The sequence below is a fragment of the Perissodus microlepis genome, chromosome 10, assembly GCF_051167445.1.
Source record: "Perissodus microlepis isolate ML-2025 ecotype Zambia chromosome 10, ASM5116744v1, whole genome shotgun sequence".
Taxonomy (NCBI): Eukaryota; Metazoa; Chordata; class Actinopteri; order Cichliformes; family Cichlidae; genus Perissodus; species Perissodus microlepis.
The window spans coordinates 32,030,711-32,049,224 of NC_140470.1; the positions used below are offsets into that span (position 1 = coordinate 32,030,711).

General features: G+C 42.8%; 1 protein-coding gene across 1 annotated transcript; it reads right to left on the minus strand.

The window, feature by feature from the left end:
* Positions 1-1,689: 1,689 nt before the first annotated feature.
* LOC146379686 (magnesium transporter NIPA2-like) lies at positions 1,690-17,864 on the minus strand. The gene is made up of 10 exons (XM_084941018.1): positions 17,675-17,864; positions 13,615-13,713; positions 11,200-11,337; positions 8,921-8,977; positions 7,960-8,050; positions 7,679-7,839; positions 6,983-7,150; positions 6,537-6,616; positions 5,691-5,903; positions 1,690-5,005 (listed from the first exon to the last, which is right to left on the minus strand). Exons 1-10 carry the CDS (start codon positions 17,712-17,714, stop codon positions 4,814-4,816), a joined length of 1,239 nt encoding a protein of 412 aa, XP_084797144.1. The 5' UTR covers positions 17,715-17,864; the 3' UTR covers positions 1,690-4,813.
* Positions 17,865-18,514: the final 650 nt, after the last annotated feature.

The window sequence follows — 18,514 nt, forward strand, 5'->3', positions numbered from 1 at the left end:
CTTTGAGGGGTTTTTTTTACACAAACTTTGATCATTTAATCTTTTTGATGCATTGTTTAAATGTTTCTTTTTTTTTTTTTTTTTAAATATTCTCTGGTTCAACTAAATTTTATTGCTTTTTAAATTTTGTCTCTTTGCATTTTTTTCCCCGTAATAACTGTTAATCCTTTTTTTTTTTTTTGCATTAATTTATTTGTTTTATCATTTATAATATTATACAGACTCTCAGAAATTCTATGACACTTTCCCTTTGAAACAGCTCAAAGTGATTATTTGGAAAAAGAAAATTGCTCAAATCAAAAAATAAATAAATAAAATTACATTTTTAGAAATCCTGCTAAATAATAAATTAATTCTTGTCAGTATAAACATGCACACGTTGATCTATCAGCATCATAAAACCTGAGCTTCTGCTCTGCAATTTAAATTCCTGTGCAGCTTCAGCGAGGACGAGCGAGGAGCGCGCTGACTGCAGGTGGCTGGCTTCCTGTGTGGTCCTCCTGGTGTGGGATAACTGGTCCACGGAGGTTACAGACAAAATAGCCGCTGCGCCCTCGCTGACGTTTTCCCACAGGAGCAGCATCATGTGGAGGAGGCCTGTTTACACACCAGGTGATGGATTCAGCATCGATCATGCGATTAAAGGATGAGTATAAAACACACAGGGGCACTTTGTCTTCATGTGAACTGATATTATGAATTTAAATAAATGAGTTTAGAGGCTGAACTTAAGATGCTTTTATAACCCACTGCATAACTGTCACCACTAGGGGGCAATGTTTTACCAGTGTGTGTGCTGCTGTCCTCAACTCTTGACTTTCTTCCGGTTCCTCCCAGATTTCCTCAGCAGGCTTTACCTTCCCTCTGTGCTCATAATGACTCAACGTCTCATTTCGAATCCATTGCAACAGTTTACAGAGCAGCTATAGATGGTTTAACCTTAAAAGCACAACACTAACCACAAACTGTCTAAGACATTTTCCCCACATCACACTCAAAGAAGTAAAAACAGCCTCAGCCTCTCAGCTGTTTTCTATGGTTATAGTTACACAATGTAACATTTAGCAGTGACTCCAGGATTTAGCTTCATGCACTGAAACACGGCTGCCCCCCCTTATCTGGAAACTATCTTCTGAAAGACAAACTATAATAAATAGTTAATAAATAAATGATGTGACATGTTTTAACCCGTAAAACCAAACTGAAAATGTAAAAAAGTCCTTTAGAAATCATTCTAAAGTAAAGCTGGGCCTGTTTAATTTACAGGCATGGAAAGGGATCCAACACTCACGAATATCTCTCGTGAGTGTTGGTGACTCTGTGCTGCTGCTCAGAGAACCAGGCCTTCATAGGGGAAAGGTTTGAGTTAAACAACTTTTGCAGTTTAGTTTAAAAAAATGACCTGAAATGCAATTTTTAAATTTTTTTAACAGTTATTAATGACACATCACAGGAAAACAAATGAAATCCGTTCCGTTCCCTGCTCATGTGATGTTCAGCGATGGCACTGAAGCTTCGGGTGGTCCACGGTGGTCTCAGGAGTGACGCAGGACTCCAAACTCTGTATTCCTGAATAACAGGTCCAATAACATTGGACTGCAGCTTCAGAGGATCCACATGTGCTTCTCCAAAGTGACACAGTTACAGAAACTAACTTAATCAAATGCTAAATCTACTTTTGTACAGCTGAGCCATGTTTTACTCGTTACACCCTTTGATGATGAGTTCATGGCCTCGATCTGTAGTTTCACTTTAATCCAACATGACGCTCATTTATTAACGGGAGACTGCAGACATGAGAGTAGTCTCAGTCTTCACATCTACTCTCCAAAACATGACCAGTGGTTGGTGAGACAATGTCACGGCAGGTCGCTGGACTCAAACACGCCCATCAAGCATGAATGGCATCGTTTCCTTGTATATTTACACAATCTGAAGCTCTGATCCAACATGAGGACACACTCACCAACCCTGAGTCTGGATGATAAATTAACATCGTGGTGAAGGAAAAAAAGCGATCATTTGGTCACAGTTCTTTATTGAAATGTTCAGAGAACACAAAAACAATAAAAAAAAAGTGTATTCATAGTAAAACAATCAATAAATACAAACAATAAAACCTGATTATAAAAAGCAGTGGTGTGTCCCTTTATCAGAGTTCATGTATCTGAACACTCAGAGCGTTTGGATATTTGTTCTTCTGAGCATCACGAGCTGAAACGTCTTCAGCAGCAAGAGCTTCACGGATCAGGCAGTGTGTGCACAACGCCTGTGACGAGGCATTCAAGGACACCTCAGAAGTTTAACCCACAGGAGGAGAACTAAACGCTGGGGTTACTGAATGACAGCACGCCACGTTAAAGTTAAAGCACACACTGAGTGACAGTCGCAAACACCTTGTTTGTTTGCTTCATTGACATCAGCCGTCAGCAGAGAGGAGTTCAAAACCAGAGAGCACATGTCGCCCTGCAGAGGAGCGACCCGGCTAACATTAGGAGTTGTTTCTACTTCAATATTTAAAAAAAAAAAGACATTTATACAAAACAACAAAAGTCTCTCTGGTTTCAGAGGCCTTTAGTCTGACAGGATCCAGCACTCAGTCAGAAAATCTTCCATCAAACAAAAGAGCGAAACCCTTCCGCTCACTAACAATCCGGTCGTTAAGTGATGACGTGACGAATCCTACTTCCGGACCTAAAGTAGTCTGCGTTTAATATGGCTTTTGTGTTGTTAACATGTTTAATGTTTTGTATTTTCTTCTATTTGATCTCAAAAAGCTCCTAAAACAGTCAGTGATCACTGTTGACCTCCCTCGGCTTTTATTACCGCTAATCATTTATTTAAGCTCAGTTTTTAAAACCTTAGGATGTAACTACAGCCCAGCCCATGCAGCAGTATATGAATGACTAACCTGGTATTGTGGATGGATTATCTCAGTTGTTCTCCTGGCTGAAGTTTGGTCCTTTTACAGCATCCTGCCATGCGATTACATTTGTTCCTGACCACCGAGAACACTCACGTTAACTTTTATCGAGTGGAAAAAAGTTAGCTTGTTTATATTATGCTAACATAGCTGTGTCGCTAGCGGTCACGTAGCACATCATTATATACCAGCTAGCCAAACTTCAGTAACCCTACAAACGTCACTGCTGTTTAGTTTTCTGTCTTCATTTATGTTGGAAGTGATAACAGAGCTGTACATTTTAATTTGTTTCCAAAACCCCGCAGTCAGGACATGCTATATTGTATTTACATAGAAGCTAGCGAGCTAACTTCCTGCTAACTTCTAACTCCGTTAAATGTCATAAATTCCGTTTTCATGGATGCCTGGATGTTAAACTCAATTGTTACACCTGGTAGAGCAGAACGCTGATCATTTTATTAAAGATGAAAGACTTTAGACAGTTTTTCAACTCTCAGTAATGCCATAGTGCTCGTTTGATATATGGACCTGCAGCGGCAGTTTAGGCCCAGACACGGCTAGTGACGTCAGACTTAACGACCGGATGACAACGGGAGATAAAAAGAAAAAAATAAAAGTGGTGGAAACATTCAGACAGCTTTAACATGTGAGCAGATGTTTAATCATCATTACATTTTAAATGTGTAATTTTTAACTGTCTAAAATTGAGTTTTTAAAAGAGTGAATAAAATGACGTGGACATATCATTGCCACGGTTACTCACCCTTTACAATATTTCTCTGAACAGCGTGTGGGCGGAGTTCTTGGTATTCAGAAGGGGAAAAAAAAAAAAAGTAGAAGCAGTGTTTGTGCAATTACTGTCAGTGCCAGGAGGGGGAGACGGTGGTTTGTGCAGCATCACAGCCACAGACGGGTGAACAACATGGATTATGTGCTTCTGATGAAATGTTTCTCATGATTTACTTGATGCAATAAGAGGTTTTTTGTTTGGGAGCAACAGAAACTCAGAAACACACAAACATCTGACATCAGGATCAAATTTAGAAATTTCCTGTGAATACAGAATGTATATGATTAGACTCAGAGGCCAGAACTCACAGAACAGCTGCTCTGATTCTGAGAATCTCCTTGAGTGTGTTGATCTCTAAGTAAATAATTTCTGATGAAGACACGCCCAACGTTTCATATTTAATAAAAACAGATTCTCTCACACGCCACACTTCAGCCTGCTCTGTGTGTGTCATCACTTATTCAGAGCTCGGTGTCAGATCACACGTCCACAACATAAACACCTGAGAGGCGATGACCAGCTCGGGCGCTGAGCTTTAAAACGAGGAGCGTCTCACAGATGGCCGGTTTTCCTCTTTTCATGGATTTGTTTGCAAAAAACAACAACACCCACCGTAACGCCTGCACAAAGGCACCATTCAAGTTTTCAGATGCTGAAGTTGACCGTAAATGCAGAAAAATATTGTTTCTGATATGCAGTAACTTCATTGATTGACCTTCATTTACTCAACACTAAGCAGCAGAGAAACAGCTGCTCAGAGTACTTTTTACATGTCTGTGGGCAGTCTGCAGTATTTATACTGCTTTTTGTATCTCAGCCGCTGTTTTGCATCTTTTTGCATTTTGTGGCACTTTGTATTTAAAGCGACTCTGCTAATGCAAAGAGAGGTGGAATGGACTAAAAGTCAGCTTCTGTTTTCAGTAATGATCTTTCATATTTATCTAAACGTCAAGTTTGTGATAATCTGAAGAGTAACAGTGAGTTTAGTGTGAGCTGGATCGCCGTCAGACTGGAGGCCGTTTTAGAACGTTCTTTAAAGTGCAGATCATTACAGTAACAGTCAGAGCGAAGTCTGAACCTGGGTCTCCTCCTCCTCTTCCTTAGCTGATGATGAAGACTCTCGGTCCCTCCTCTCTCATTGGGGGAAGGCTCTCGATCACCATGTTGTCCATCAGCCCGTACTTGTCTTCTTTTTTACTCCTTCCTCCTCCTCCATTGGTTACAACCTGCTGGTTAAGCTCCTCCCTCTCCACTGGCTGTGAGAGCTGAATGGTCAGCTCCTTCATCGTCATCTGCATCAAAAGACAAAGTATTTGAGTGACCTCAACAACCCTTTGAGGCTGAAACATGTAAAAGTGTTACTGCATCTAAATGCTAACATCAGCCTCGCTAACGTGTTTACCAACAGAAAATTTCTGAATACTCAGGAACCCCAACTTCCTGTTTCATAGGCGTGATCATGTAGCTGCCCAGAATGTGTCATCACAGATTAGCTGCTCGACAATAAGGTGGCTGTAAGGGAAGCAGGTATCAGCTTAGGTCAAAGGTCAGTGGTGGACTTGATCTGCAGCTGTATGTCTTGTACACTCGTCATACGTCTTGTAGTCTTAGCATCGAAACATTTGCTACAGAACGCTAATGATGTAAGACTCAGACTGAGGGGTCTGTGTTCGTTTTTCATGTACTGAACAATCAGTTGGTCCCATTTCATGTTTTTTCAGTTGAGGCAACATATGGCACACATATCATATGTATGCCATCCATGTTTGCCAGGTTTCTGACACTGACAAACTCAACACTGCAGTCCTTTTTATGCACATTTTATTGAGTTACAGTTCCAAAGTGAGAACATCGCCGTCAAAGCAGAGCAGAGCTGCAGGACGCATTCAATGTGTGACAGGTCCTCTGAAGAAGGAGCTGTTCAAAATCTCACCGAGATGATCGGAATTTTAACAATAATGCAGACGGACCACCGACCTGCAGCTCTCTGAAAAGGTGCAGCATGGCCACGCCCACCACGATGACCACAAAGGATCCCAGACTTGTAACGATGTCGATGGTTGACATGCTTCTCCACTCCTGGAAGAGGATGATGGAGGTGGATAGAACCACGGAGGTGAAGAGGACGTAGTAGATGGGATAAACCAGCAGGGTGTTGAAGATATCCAGAGACTTGTTCAGGTAGTTTACCTGGAGACAGGCACAAGGACAGGGAAGTCACACAAGTCCTGTGGCAGAACAACAACATAAAGCATGTTTGTGTTCGTCCTGGGATCCATACATGTCAGCGATGCCTCTGAGAACACACTGAAGGGTGGGAAATTTCTGTTTTTCAATATATCATGGACAGGGTGTGTGTGTGGATGTTTAGGTTCTTTTCACTTGTGTTTATGTTGTGTGTGTAGTTATTTGGTGTCCTTCAGTGGGTGTTTGATCACTTCAGGGTCATTTTCTCTGCTGGCGTTTCTTTATGTATACATTTCTATGGAGATGACGCTGTTAGCTGTTACTCACTTTCTTCATTATGCAAACACTAGAAATCCTGCATTCTGCCTTGGATGTGAGCTGATATCTGATGGAAAGTTACTTCATGTGTATTCAGCCAAAAAGTTACAGATTTCTGCCCAAATGCTGAAGAGTCCATTCAGATTAACAGTTTGTTTTGTGGAAACACAGATTAACAGGCATCCATCTAAAGGGAGGACGAAGCTGAAGCCCAAACATCTCCGGCCCAGCCATTCATCACTGCGTGCTTTACCGTTAAACAATAATACAGCTGAGAAACAGAGATAAGGGCCGGACGAACAGACCTGTGAAACTTACCTGTGTTACTATGGAGACGATAAGCGTTGCCAGCAGGATCCAGGTGAGAGGATTAGCAAGGACGGAAAGATCATAAAACACTGAAGATAAAGAGAGAACGCACACGTGATTTAATCACAGCAGCAGCCTTACAAAGGAGACATTTTATTTAAACAGTGATATTTTTCTATAAAATACAGATCCAGAAAAAAAAGTCTGAATTTGGAGACATCCTTGTTCATGTGTGTATGAGGCGTGATACTGTGTATTCATCTTTAAGACAGTGGATGAGGGAGGGGTTTTAAAAAGTTGAATTGATTTTCCTGAGAATGAGCCGTGTGACTCAAAGGAAACAAATAAAATGCAAAGAAAAGAAGCAGAAAATCAGAACATCAGCATTGTCTTCCACAGAGCAGGAAAAGCGCTTTTCTCTGCAGCACGGGCACGACCGCTTCTCTCTCACTTACCTGTGTTGATGGCGATGCCGAGGCCTTTCACCGAGGAGACAGTGAACGCGCCGAGCAGCGAGCAGATGCCGATGTAGACGAGGATGTTGGACTGACCGAAGCGAGGACAGCAATACAGCACGAGCACCGCACACAGCACCAACACCAACGCCACATACACCAGAAAACCTACACACGCACACACACACACAGGACTGATGATAAGAAAACAGATTCTGACACAGAAACATGGATTTCTGCTCCTCACTTCACATCTGAACTGATAAAAAGTTGTTCTGCACCAAAGCTGAGGCTCAGGTGTTACTATGACGATAAGCCAGCCTCACATCTGTATCAGTGTGCCTGCATTTAGACTCTGGATCAGTGAGATAACACTGCTGACATCATGGTAAAATGACATCACCGGGCTGTCATTTTCAGCCGTCCAACCTTCCAGCTCGCCTCTGTGGCCTTACAGAAGGCTACGCAGTGACCTCTGGGGCTGACAAAGAGGTCAAAATACAAAAACTGCAGTTTCTCTAATGTCCACTTGAGGCAGCATCCAGAAGTAATTCAGTCCTCATATGAGTCTTTGTGGGGGTCAAGTGCTGAACTGAAAACAATGACGTAAACTAAAGTTTCCTTAAAAAAAAGATCAAACTAACTGAAGCTCGACGACCGAACGCTCTGAGTTTGAGATAGAGCGACCCCTCTCACCAGGCTCCAGCAGCTTGCTGGTCATCTCCCGTAGTGATGTCACTTCCTGTTCCTGTGGGGCGTGGATAACCAACAGGATGCTTCCTAGCACACACAGCAGACAGCCAAGCTTCCCCACAATGTTCAACACCTCCCCCAGCAGGTAGGAGGACAGAACTGCACTGCAGAGCACACAGGACTTCACGTTAGCCTTGATACAGGCCACAGAAGGAAATTCAAGGACAAACATGCTGCTTTAAAACACAAACATAACGGAATTTAAATTTACCAACTAGAGCTACCTGATGAGGACACTCAGGGCGCCCAGCGGAGTCACCAGCGTGGCCGGAGCAAACATGTAGGCAGCGAAGTTGCAGACTTCTCCTGCTCCCACTGCAGAGGAAAAGAAAATCACTGCTGACAGCAACATAAGAACTATTTTTAATCACTCGAACATAAACCGAAATTTGAATAAGATCCAGGATGAGTTTAGCTGAAGGAAACTGCTGTTTAGCTCCATCACACGAGAGAAAAATACAGAACAGAGTAAAGCTGTTCGATATAACGATATATATCGGACGACGATATAAAAACATCTATCGTTTCATTTTACGCTGTCGTTTGTTTCGTGGTGTCGCAAAATAAACTGTTTACAGCGATATGTTTTCACCGTTTTGATGGTCACTGTAGTGGCTATATTCATTTCTCTCTTTCTCTTAATTTAATAACCACACTATGGACGGACAAGCGCCTGTTTTTACGTGTCGTCGTTAGCAACAATGACAGTAAAACCATCGCGTGGCTCCGCGTGTCCGCTTGTTTGTTTTCCATGTAAACCTTTCACAATAAAGCTCAAGATCCTGTTGAGACTTTTCAAAATAAACTGAGTCACGTGAAAGAGGAGTTTACAGAGGAGAAGCAAAAAAGAGCCGTCAGGTGCTAAAAATTAAACCTTAGACTCAAACTTTGAAAGAAAACGGCGGCCGTTACAACTGATGTCTAAAAATGTATCGTTTCATGCATCAGTTAAAACACTCGACTGCAGCTACACTGGAAAAAAAAACATGCAAGTCGAGCTGCCCGAGATTCACAGAATTTACAGAAACTATTACATTTTTGTGATTTATATCGTAGCCGTTTACTTTCGTGACAGATTTGTATACATGTCACATCCTAAACTAACAGCTGTTGGCTGTGCTTGTACTCCAGCCACACTGACAAAGAACTGTGGATCAGAAAATTAGATGGAACTGAAACTCTTACTGGTTAACAGGCCTCCCCACCACAGCCAGTCCTTCAGGTAACCATGGCCTCCTTCACCTACAGAAACACACACAGCACGATCAGCACGATGCTCCACCTTCATTTATCTGAAAACCAAAACTTGTCTTTGTATTTAGAGAGCTTTATATCCGCATTTAGAGAGAGACTAGGATACCAGTCCTAAAGTAAATTTACATACTATAAAAACATGTCAACCATCTGTCCCCCAACACCTTCCTATAAATATATCAAATATAGAAACGTCTGAAACTGGCTCATCCAAGTCAGGAAATCTTTGTTTTCCTCCTTTTTTTCCACCTTTAACACATTTCATCACTAAATTATATAATAGAATAGAATAGAATAGATCTTTATTGTCACAAGAACAACGAAACAGTTTGGCATCTCTCCGTAAGCAGCATGTCGATTTTTTTTACATTAAAATTCCTTTAGAATAAGAGGAAAAAAAAAAAAAAAAAAAAAAAGAGAAACCAAAAAAATAAACTTAAAGTTAAGTCTGTAGGTACATACATACCTACACAGCGAATGTGTGTAATGACGTAAGTATCTACACAGATATGTACAAGTTATATATGCCATATAAAAGAGCAGGTGCACTGTAAGGAGCAATATAAAAATCTTGGAACCAGTTCAGGGAGGAAGCATCAGCAGGTCCATAAACCAGAGGCTGGAAACAGGAAGTCTGTTAAAATCCCATCCGCTACACAGCGAGCCTCCTTTACAGGCCATGGAACAAATTCAAGGACAAATGTGCGGCTTTAAAACCTTAGCCTGATCCATCCTCCAAACATTCATTCACTCTCAGAGACAAACATCAGCAAGCTCTTCATAGAAGAGAAAACCCACCAAACCCACAGTCTTAATTATTCTAATGAACATCGATTCTTCCAAAATGAGTTTAGTTCCCAAAACTCAGACCTCAGATGTCAGATGCCGTTCTCAGACTTCATGTTTGCTTTTAACGCGTTTTTTTTCCAGCATATAAAATTTAATTTACTGGCAGATTTACTCTACATGTACTTTGTGAATTTTCAGAGTCACAGAACCTGAACCTTCTGTGTTTTTAAAAAACACTGTGACGGCGAGCAGACCTGAAACAACCACAGTGTGACACAGATAGCAGCGAGGGAATAACAGAAACTCTGAGAGTGGTGATTCAGTCATGATCTGTGATACTCATGAGCTCGTCTGTCACGCTATACATGAGTCGTTGCACAGTCCTTGGGCAAGACAATTCACCTGCCGCCTACTGGTGATGGTCAGAGGGGCCGATGGCGATATGGCAGCTTCGCTTCTGTCAGTCTGTCCCAGGACAGCTGTGGCTACAACTGTAGCTGCCTCCACCAGTGTGTGAATGTGAGAGTGAATGAATAGTGGAATTGTAAAGCACCGAAAAGCGCTGTATAAATGCAATCCATTATTATTATTATTATTATTAGGGCTGTTCGATATAACGATATATATTGGATGACGATATAAAAACATTTATCGTTTCATTTTACGCTATCGTTTGTTTCGTGGTGTCACAAAATAAACTGTTTACGGCAATATTTCACACGCGACGGTAACACCATCGCGTGTCCGCTTGTTTATTTTCCCCATAAACCTTTCACAATAATGCTCAAGATCCTGTTGAGACTTTTCAAAATAAAAATAATCACGTGAAAGAGCATGCAGAGAGTTTACAGAGGAGAAGCAAAAAAAAGAGCTAAAAAATATAACATTTTTGTGATTTATATCGTAGCCGTTTAAGGTGCTAAAAAATAATCCTTAGACTCAAACGTTAGAACAGGCTTTTCCCCGCAGCACGCCGTGTAATAAATACTCACGAAGAAAAAAGCGGTCATATCGCACAGCCCTAATTATTATTATTAGTAGTAGTAGTAGTAGTCGTAGTATCCACCCCGAGAGCACCTGAAACTGATATCACTTCCTGGAAAGTCAGAAAGTCATTACATAGGAGGGAGAAGAGCACTGGAAGCAACAGCGACTCAGAGTGGGAGGTGAGTGAGTTCCTGTAGTGGTGGTAAAGGTCAACGGTCTCATCTAAAATATCAATAAACACTCCAAATATAATATTGACCTCGAAGATTAAACAGACAAAGCTGCCCCTCCCTCCTCGACCGATGCATTTACTGGGAACTATTTTCAATTGTGGATGAATCCACATGTGGTCTTGCCATGAACACTGATAGCATCAGGGCTGAGCCCGGATAAACCTCATAAGTCAAACATCAGAAACACCTGACTCTGCTCACCTGCTCTGGTGTGTCCGTTGTTGGCCAATCGGAGGAGGGCTTTCTTCTTGAGAATGACACTCCCACCAATCAAGAAGGCCGACAGCAGGGCGAGGGTCAGGCCCAGCCACAGGTTGTAGGTGCTGTTTGACTGTACATCTGGAGACAAACACGACGTCGCTGAGTGTGTGTTTATCAGGGTGTGTGTGAACCTCTGACTGTGTGTTTATCAGCGTTACCACACCACACAAATCCTGCCCCACACATACAGGTCTGCAGTAAACTGGCACCACAGCTGGTGGGGAAGCCTCTTGAATTTCCAGCTAATAAACTAGTGTGGCTGTCCAATAAGAAGTGGTCCTGGGGTCATTAACCCACTTTACCCATCAGACCTCTGTGACACACTGGCCCACTCCATCATGTGAGCACAACAGGACACCTTAGCTCATGTGACGAGCTCTTAAGACTGGCAGAGTCATATTATCCGAGCAGAGCCCGCCGTCTGAGAGAGCAGCGCTTACTCACAGTTCCTGAAGTTTCTATAGAAACGGAGGCAGAGCCTTCAGCCGTCAGGCCCCTCGCATGGAACCAGTCTGGATTCAGGCGACACCCTCTCCACTCTCTGAGGCTTCATTCTCTCTGTTTTATAGGCAGGGCTGAATCAGGTGACCGTGAACCCTAAACCAGTTATGCTGCAGTGGGCTTAGAGTGCTAAGGGACCTCCCATGATGCACTCTGAATTTCTTCTACACTCCTGTCTCTTCGTCCCCAGGTGTTTTTACGGCGCTTCGCTCTGTCAGTAAGTTTTGCATCTCTGTGCTCTTCATTCCCCCCGCTCACTGAGCCTGGCTCTGATGGAGGTCACTGTCACTAAAAGCTGTTGCTATTTCAGCTGTGAGGTGACTGAATGTTCAAAGATGAAGAGCTGACACTCATGCTATTGTTTCATTTAGAAAAATAACCTGTACTGCACACACACACATACAGAAAGACACCCCACCCACGGATATGTATATGCTGTCTCTGCTTGTGCACCTGATCTCGCTCACAGCGGTGATGGTCACGCCTCAGTTCACCTGAACGAGTCTGTGTTGCGTCCGACTTCCTCCTCCATTGTCTGTACTGAGGAAGTGTGGAGTAACCTTCCTCTCTCTGCTTCTCTCTTTCTATTTGATCTACTCCATGTTTGGTCTGCTCATCATCTTCAACTGTGCTTCGGTGTGTTTGGACACATCCTGCCTGTCAGGCTACCACGATGCTAACACTGACGTGACAGATACAGTTACACACGTCCTGTGGAGTTCATTTCCTTGTTCCTCGTGTTACATCTGATCTGCTACACAGTTAACCCTGATAGTGCGAGGAACCGATCACTTCCTGGAAAGACAGTTTCAGGAACTCGTCTCCAGAGACACGGAGAACAATGGAGACAACAACACAATCAAACAGTCATTAAAGTTGCAGCTCATTAGGTTCCTGTCGGGGAAACTTCTAATGACATCATCCACAATGTCAACAAATAAAGAATGATTTTTTTTCTTTCCCAATAAAGGTTTTTCATCTTGGAAACACTTGTGCATATAAACATTAGCACAAACATTAGCCACTGCATCCCTCGAGTCTGTGTGTAACCTGAAGTCTGTCAGCAGTAATCAGGATTCTCATACCTGAACTTATTTGGGCTTGTTAGTTTATCATGTTTGCTAATACTCACAAACTAACAGCGCTCAGCGTTACAGCTAAATACATAACTTGACTAAACATGGAGGCTTTACCCTTTTTAAACAGATTCTGATTCACTCTAGAGAATGATAATATTTCCGTGGTGGGTGCAGCTCTACCAATCATTGGGTTGGTGGTTCGGTCCTGTACGTGCTAAAGTATCCTTGAGCAAGCTGGTGAACCCCGAGTTTCTCTCCGATGTGCTCGTCAGAGTGTGACTGGGTGAAGGAGGCGTGTCGTATAAAAGACTGAGTGCGGAGGTGGAAACGCTACAATGAGAAAATAGTGCATTTTTATTTTTCTCACACAGAAAAAGGCCGACGACACAGAGTGTGTTAACTCCTTTAGACAAACAGATTATTTGTGGACCCCCTGCCCCCCTTAAACACTGGCTGATGAGTGGAAAATCCACTCATCAGCGCCTCATTCGGCTAATTTAACCTGCAGCTGTTGTTTACCTGTTGTCTCAGGTTTCTGGCACAGCACTGCTGACTCAGCAACACTGTAGTCATGGGCAACTAAGAACTATGTGAAAGTGTCAGATATCAGATTATTATTCTGAGGAAAGACTCGATGGATGAGACTGACGTGAGCCCTGACAACCATCAACACACAACAACGAATCTTTAAACACACTGATATTTAACCCTAAACAAGCTCCTCGTGCCCACTTACACAGGAATGTTATAGAAGTGTGTGTGTGTGTGTGTGTACCTGTCTGTGTGCCATTGCTCAGGTGTGTGTTAATCAGCGTTTCTCCAGTGACCAAACACACCGTGAACTGAGAGCCACACCACAACCTCACCGCTGACCCTGCAGAGACACAAACGCGACACATTTTTACATCTTTTATGTTTCAGCTAATTATTTATTTTTTACTGATTACAGCCGCGTCCATGGAAGCACTCTCGTTAACCAAAGGTAGTCGAAGTAGGAGCGGCCGGCAGGCTGAATTTAGCAACAGTGACATCATTAAAAAGACACTCAAATGCGTTTTATTTTGAAGATTTAAACACTGCTAACAAACATTGAAAACAACTTTCCCAAAGCTCTGGGAGCTGCGGCTCTGGGGTAAAACACAGGCGTTCACCAGTCCAAGATGGCGGAGCTTGACTCTGTCTGCTGCGTGAAAGACTCAGCGGAGACGTCAGTGGTCAGCGGTGGGACAGCATGAGACGGTCTGCTCCAGCACCAGCTAGTCGGCTGTGACTGAACTTTCAAAGTAAAATTCTTGGATAAATACAGAGTCTCATAAATACAGAGCAGTGTGCTCTGAACTTCAGTTTTCCACATGAACTCCTCAAAGCATGTTTCAAACATAAAACAAGATGGTGGACAAAACACAGCAGAGAGAGGACGCTGCTGTCTCTGAGCTGAAGTGTTCAGGAAGCTGTGGAGAAATGTATGACTCCCCAAAGAAAGACTGTGACAGCATATGACCCTAGGTGTTTCTATCACTGGATCGATTAGTTTTCATCATAAATAAATTTAATAAATTAAATGAATTACATTTTAAAGGCAAAAACCAAACAGGGGAATTTTTCAGCAGCAGAAGAAAACAGATGGATAGTGTGAATAATCGGGCACTCCTTACAGGACAACAGGAGCTCTGTTTTAAACAGCATTCACATCAGGAAGCGTCTCCGGGGCGTATGGTTCGAAGACGCAGCTGCAGGCGTGTAACACTGACACGACCGTTGTGCTGCTACAGTAACAACACGCAGCGGAGAGGACGAGTAAAACCAGGCAGAGCAGTTTAATATTTACACTGTCAACAGTGAGCGCTCGTACACGCGGGCCACCATAAAACACACCCCACAGCAGTGTGGGGGACAGATTAACAGCAAGTGCAGAAAAACAGTGTTTGGATTTTAGACTCAGGATGTAATTAAGATGTAATTAAAAAATACTGAGAGGGAGAAACACGGACGTCAAGGTCAAATCCTCACAACACACTCGGGCCAAATTATGGAAAAACGGAACTGATTTTCAGGAAAGAAAAAAAAAAAAAGGCAGAAATTTAGCTAAAAGTCACACGAACATTCACATTTCCCTGTTGGCCATGAATTAAACAAAATAATTTTCCATCTTACGATGCTTTTACATGATGCCAAGCTGTCCGTTTCTATGGCGCTGCCTAAAATAGCAACTTTTATCTAATTTGGCCTGAATTACAGGAGCAGGCCAGCATCCCTGAACAGCAGCCGGCTGCTTGGATTTTAAGGTCCGGACTCTTCTACTGCAAAGCTGTGTGGATTCTCTGTCAGCCCCATGGCTTCACAGTAGAAGAGTCCAGATGTTGGACCGGGCTGCCTACGGCTCAGAGCTTTTGCCAACATCTGGAGCATCACGAAACCCAAAATGTAACAACGATGAGCCGGGACTGCCGAGCAGCTAGAATCCTCCACCACACAGGAACGGGACAACATTTACTCATAAAAGTCCAGCAGCTGCTCTCCTCAGCTACAGGTGTTTATGGGCTGATGTTAAAAGACCACACAGTGGGAAACATCTACTATCTAAAATCTATCATAAGATAATATCCATCTGAATAGAGCCCAGAGAAATGTGTGAAAACAGCGAGATCAAACCGAGCTGCTGTGAGACATAATCAAAGAGTTTCATCAGAAAATACGAGAACATAAATGTCATGTTCATCAGAGCAGGTGCGCTCAGTCTTCCATCATCCATCATATTTCTGAGATTTGCATCATAAAAGCTCAGCACGGGCTGGAAATCATTAACAGCAGCCTCCATGACTCAAGCTGAACATGATGATGGGAACTAAGCTGAGCTGAAGCATAGAAAACAAACAGAAGTACAACTTGTTTCTGTGCTGATTATTACCCAGCTAACACACAAAGTGTGTTCCTGCAGTGTTGTTAATGTCAGTTATTGCCTTCAAATATATCTGTGACCGAGTATCTCCAGGTCACTAATCCAAGGAGCCGGGAAAGAAAAGCGATCAGATTCTTTAAGTTTGTTGGAGATGCTTCATCCCAGAAGCTTCTTCAGTTCTGAAACCAAATGGAGCAGAGTCCCAGGGACTTAAGCCTGAGTGGGAGTTGACCCTTAAGAGTGATTCATCAAATGATTCAATGTGTGAAAATGGGTGTGGGTCATTATCAGCAGAGGTTTCAGGTGAAACTATTGTGAGACCTTGCCTCACTCTGTCATGTGACTTATTGAGAACACTTGACCCAGGATGTGAGTGGGCGTTAAGGCGTCTGGGAGGCATCTCAAAACCGCCTGTCTTCTCTGTCCAAAATGTGAACATCCTCGTAGAGTGACCTTTAGATGTACAGCCAAGGTGGCTCTTCTAGGTTCTCCCATGTGTTTATGGGAGAACCTAGAAGTGTTTAAGTGTTTGGTTTCTGTAGAGGTCTGAGCTCTCCTTGCTGCGCTGCACAGGATACTAGGGCTGCCACAAACGATTATTTTGATAGTCGACTAATCAGATCATGCATCCATTGTACTTAAAACGTACAGCTTATTGCACCAGCATGTATCTGCTCTTATATAACTATCACTAGCTTACAGCTTGAAGTGTTTAAGGTATGTGCTAACTAAAAATAAAGACAAGATGGTAGTTTATTAAATTTTAATTAAATGTGCAGATTGTTTCGGTGAAGTTTAATAAACTCACCGGTTTACTCAGGAACAAATAAAATACTGAAAAAAGCCAAACAATAACATTTTTAAGTTATCTAAGTGACTCTTAAATCATGTTTAACCTGAGTAGCGAAAGACGGCGGTGGGTTTGAAAACGATTAGCCGGGAGTCCGGTGTTCTCACGGCTCTAGTGAGGCTTGAACCCGGCTCGTTATCGAGCTAGTGGGTAACAGACGTCTCCGAAAACGTCGGAGTGCTTTTGAAAATATGTGGTGTCTTGATAAACTGAGCAGATATTTGAGGTTTACACAGCTACATTCTCGCCTGAAAATATGTTAAACGTTTATTTTGTGACCCAGAAAGAATAATACGAGTAATATTAAAACTAACTAGCTGCCGCCATTGTTGGAAACTATGAATTCTGGGACACAGCTTCTTCTTCTTCCGGGTTTAACGGCAGCTGGCATCCTTGTACATGCAGTGCTGCCATCTTCTGTTTCAGTCCGTTATTACACTCTTAAATCCTACTACTTATTCCTGCGTCTTTTGTGATCTTACAAAGCTTCAAACGACGTGTCGACTATTAAACTAGTCGTCGACGATTTTGATAGTCGACTAATTGTGGCAGCCCTACAGGATACACCACCAGTTCTGGTCTGAGGGTGTGGCTGGGTCTGAGGTACACTGGGATGTCGTGCTTGGAGAACACTCTGAGTTTCCCTGATTAACCTGCTACATAACAGATGATAGTGCTGTCCCAGTGTAAGTGAAGAAGCTCCTCAGAGGAGAGGAGAACAATCTTCAAGAAACTTCAACAAGTCTGTGGCTGTTCTTCTCAAGCTCCTCAGATTTGTGACAGAACACCAGAGATGATGGCAGCTAAACTACAACTGAGCTCCACAGCAAGTTTACACGCTGGATTTATTTTTGATCAACTTTTTGTCAATCTCTCTCTCCCGCTGTCTCTCTCACACACAGAGCAAAAACTCGTGGAAACGCCCCTGTCCATCAGGCTGAGGAGAAGGAGCAGTTTTCCGGATCGTTGTGAGTCATTTTTAAACAGAGCGCACCCGCACTCTGCACTTGTTTCCTGCTCCACAAACAAACACCTGACTGACTGTGACACACACACACACACACACACTTCTTTCTGACTTCTTACCGTTTGTGCACGTCTCATTGCTCAGGTGAACATCTCGCATCGTGCTGCTTTGTTGAGGCTTTCACAGAACCGGAAGTAGCCTGCGGACTCTGCGCATCCACAGAACTCAAATTAATTGTCCGGAGATGTTCAGAAAGCGAGCGACAGCGTCGCAGCCAGCATGGAACCCGCAGCCCGGCTCACTTACACCACAGCCCTGTCACGGAATCAGCGGAACAACGACTGAAAGCAGCGGGGCAGGTGAACACCTGACCCCGCCCTGCCGGCACGAGCCGGTCCCGCCCTACACAGGCGGAGCAAACTCAGCAAAGGCCCGGGGCAAACATGCGCCGTGGGGCCCCAGTTTCCATGATTTTAAATTGATTTAAGTATTAAGCAGTATTTTGAAACTTATTTAATTCCTTCAAAGTCAATAGATTGAGCTGACAGTCAAGTGATAATAATGCTAAATATTTCAAACTATGTTTCTTATTGGCATTATTTGAATTGACAACATGGGAATTCTAAATATTCCCATACTTTGGACCTCTGACCTCTTCTTCAAATGAGGTTAAATTAAAATTAAAACTGCTTAAAATTCTTCTGATTTTGTTTTTTTTATTGGCAACATTTAGGAAATAATACTGGTATATGGGAATTCTAAATAGAGCATTATAGTTTGCATCCCCACTGTATCATCATGAGGACCTGAATAAAAAAATCTGACACTGAGCTGCTGAAATAAAGATGACAAGGGATTGTTGGAAAAAGGACATCATGTCCGAGTGCATGATGTGTTTATATCCTGTTCAGAGAAGTGACACTACGAGCTAAACACAAATATTTGGAAAGTGAAAGCTC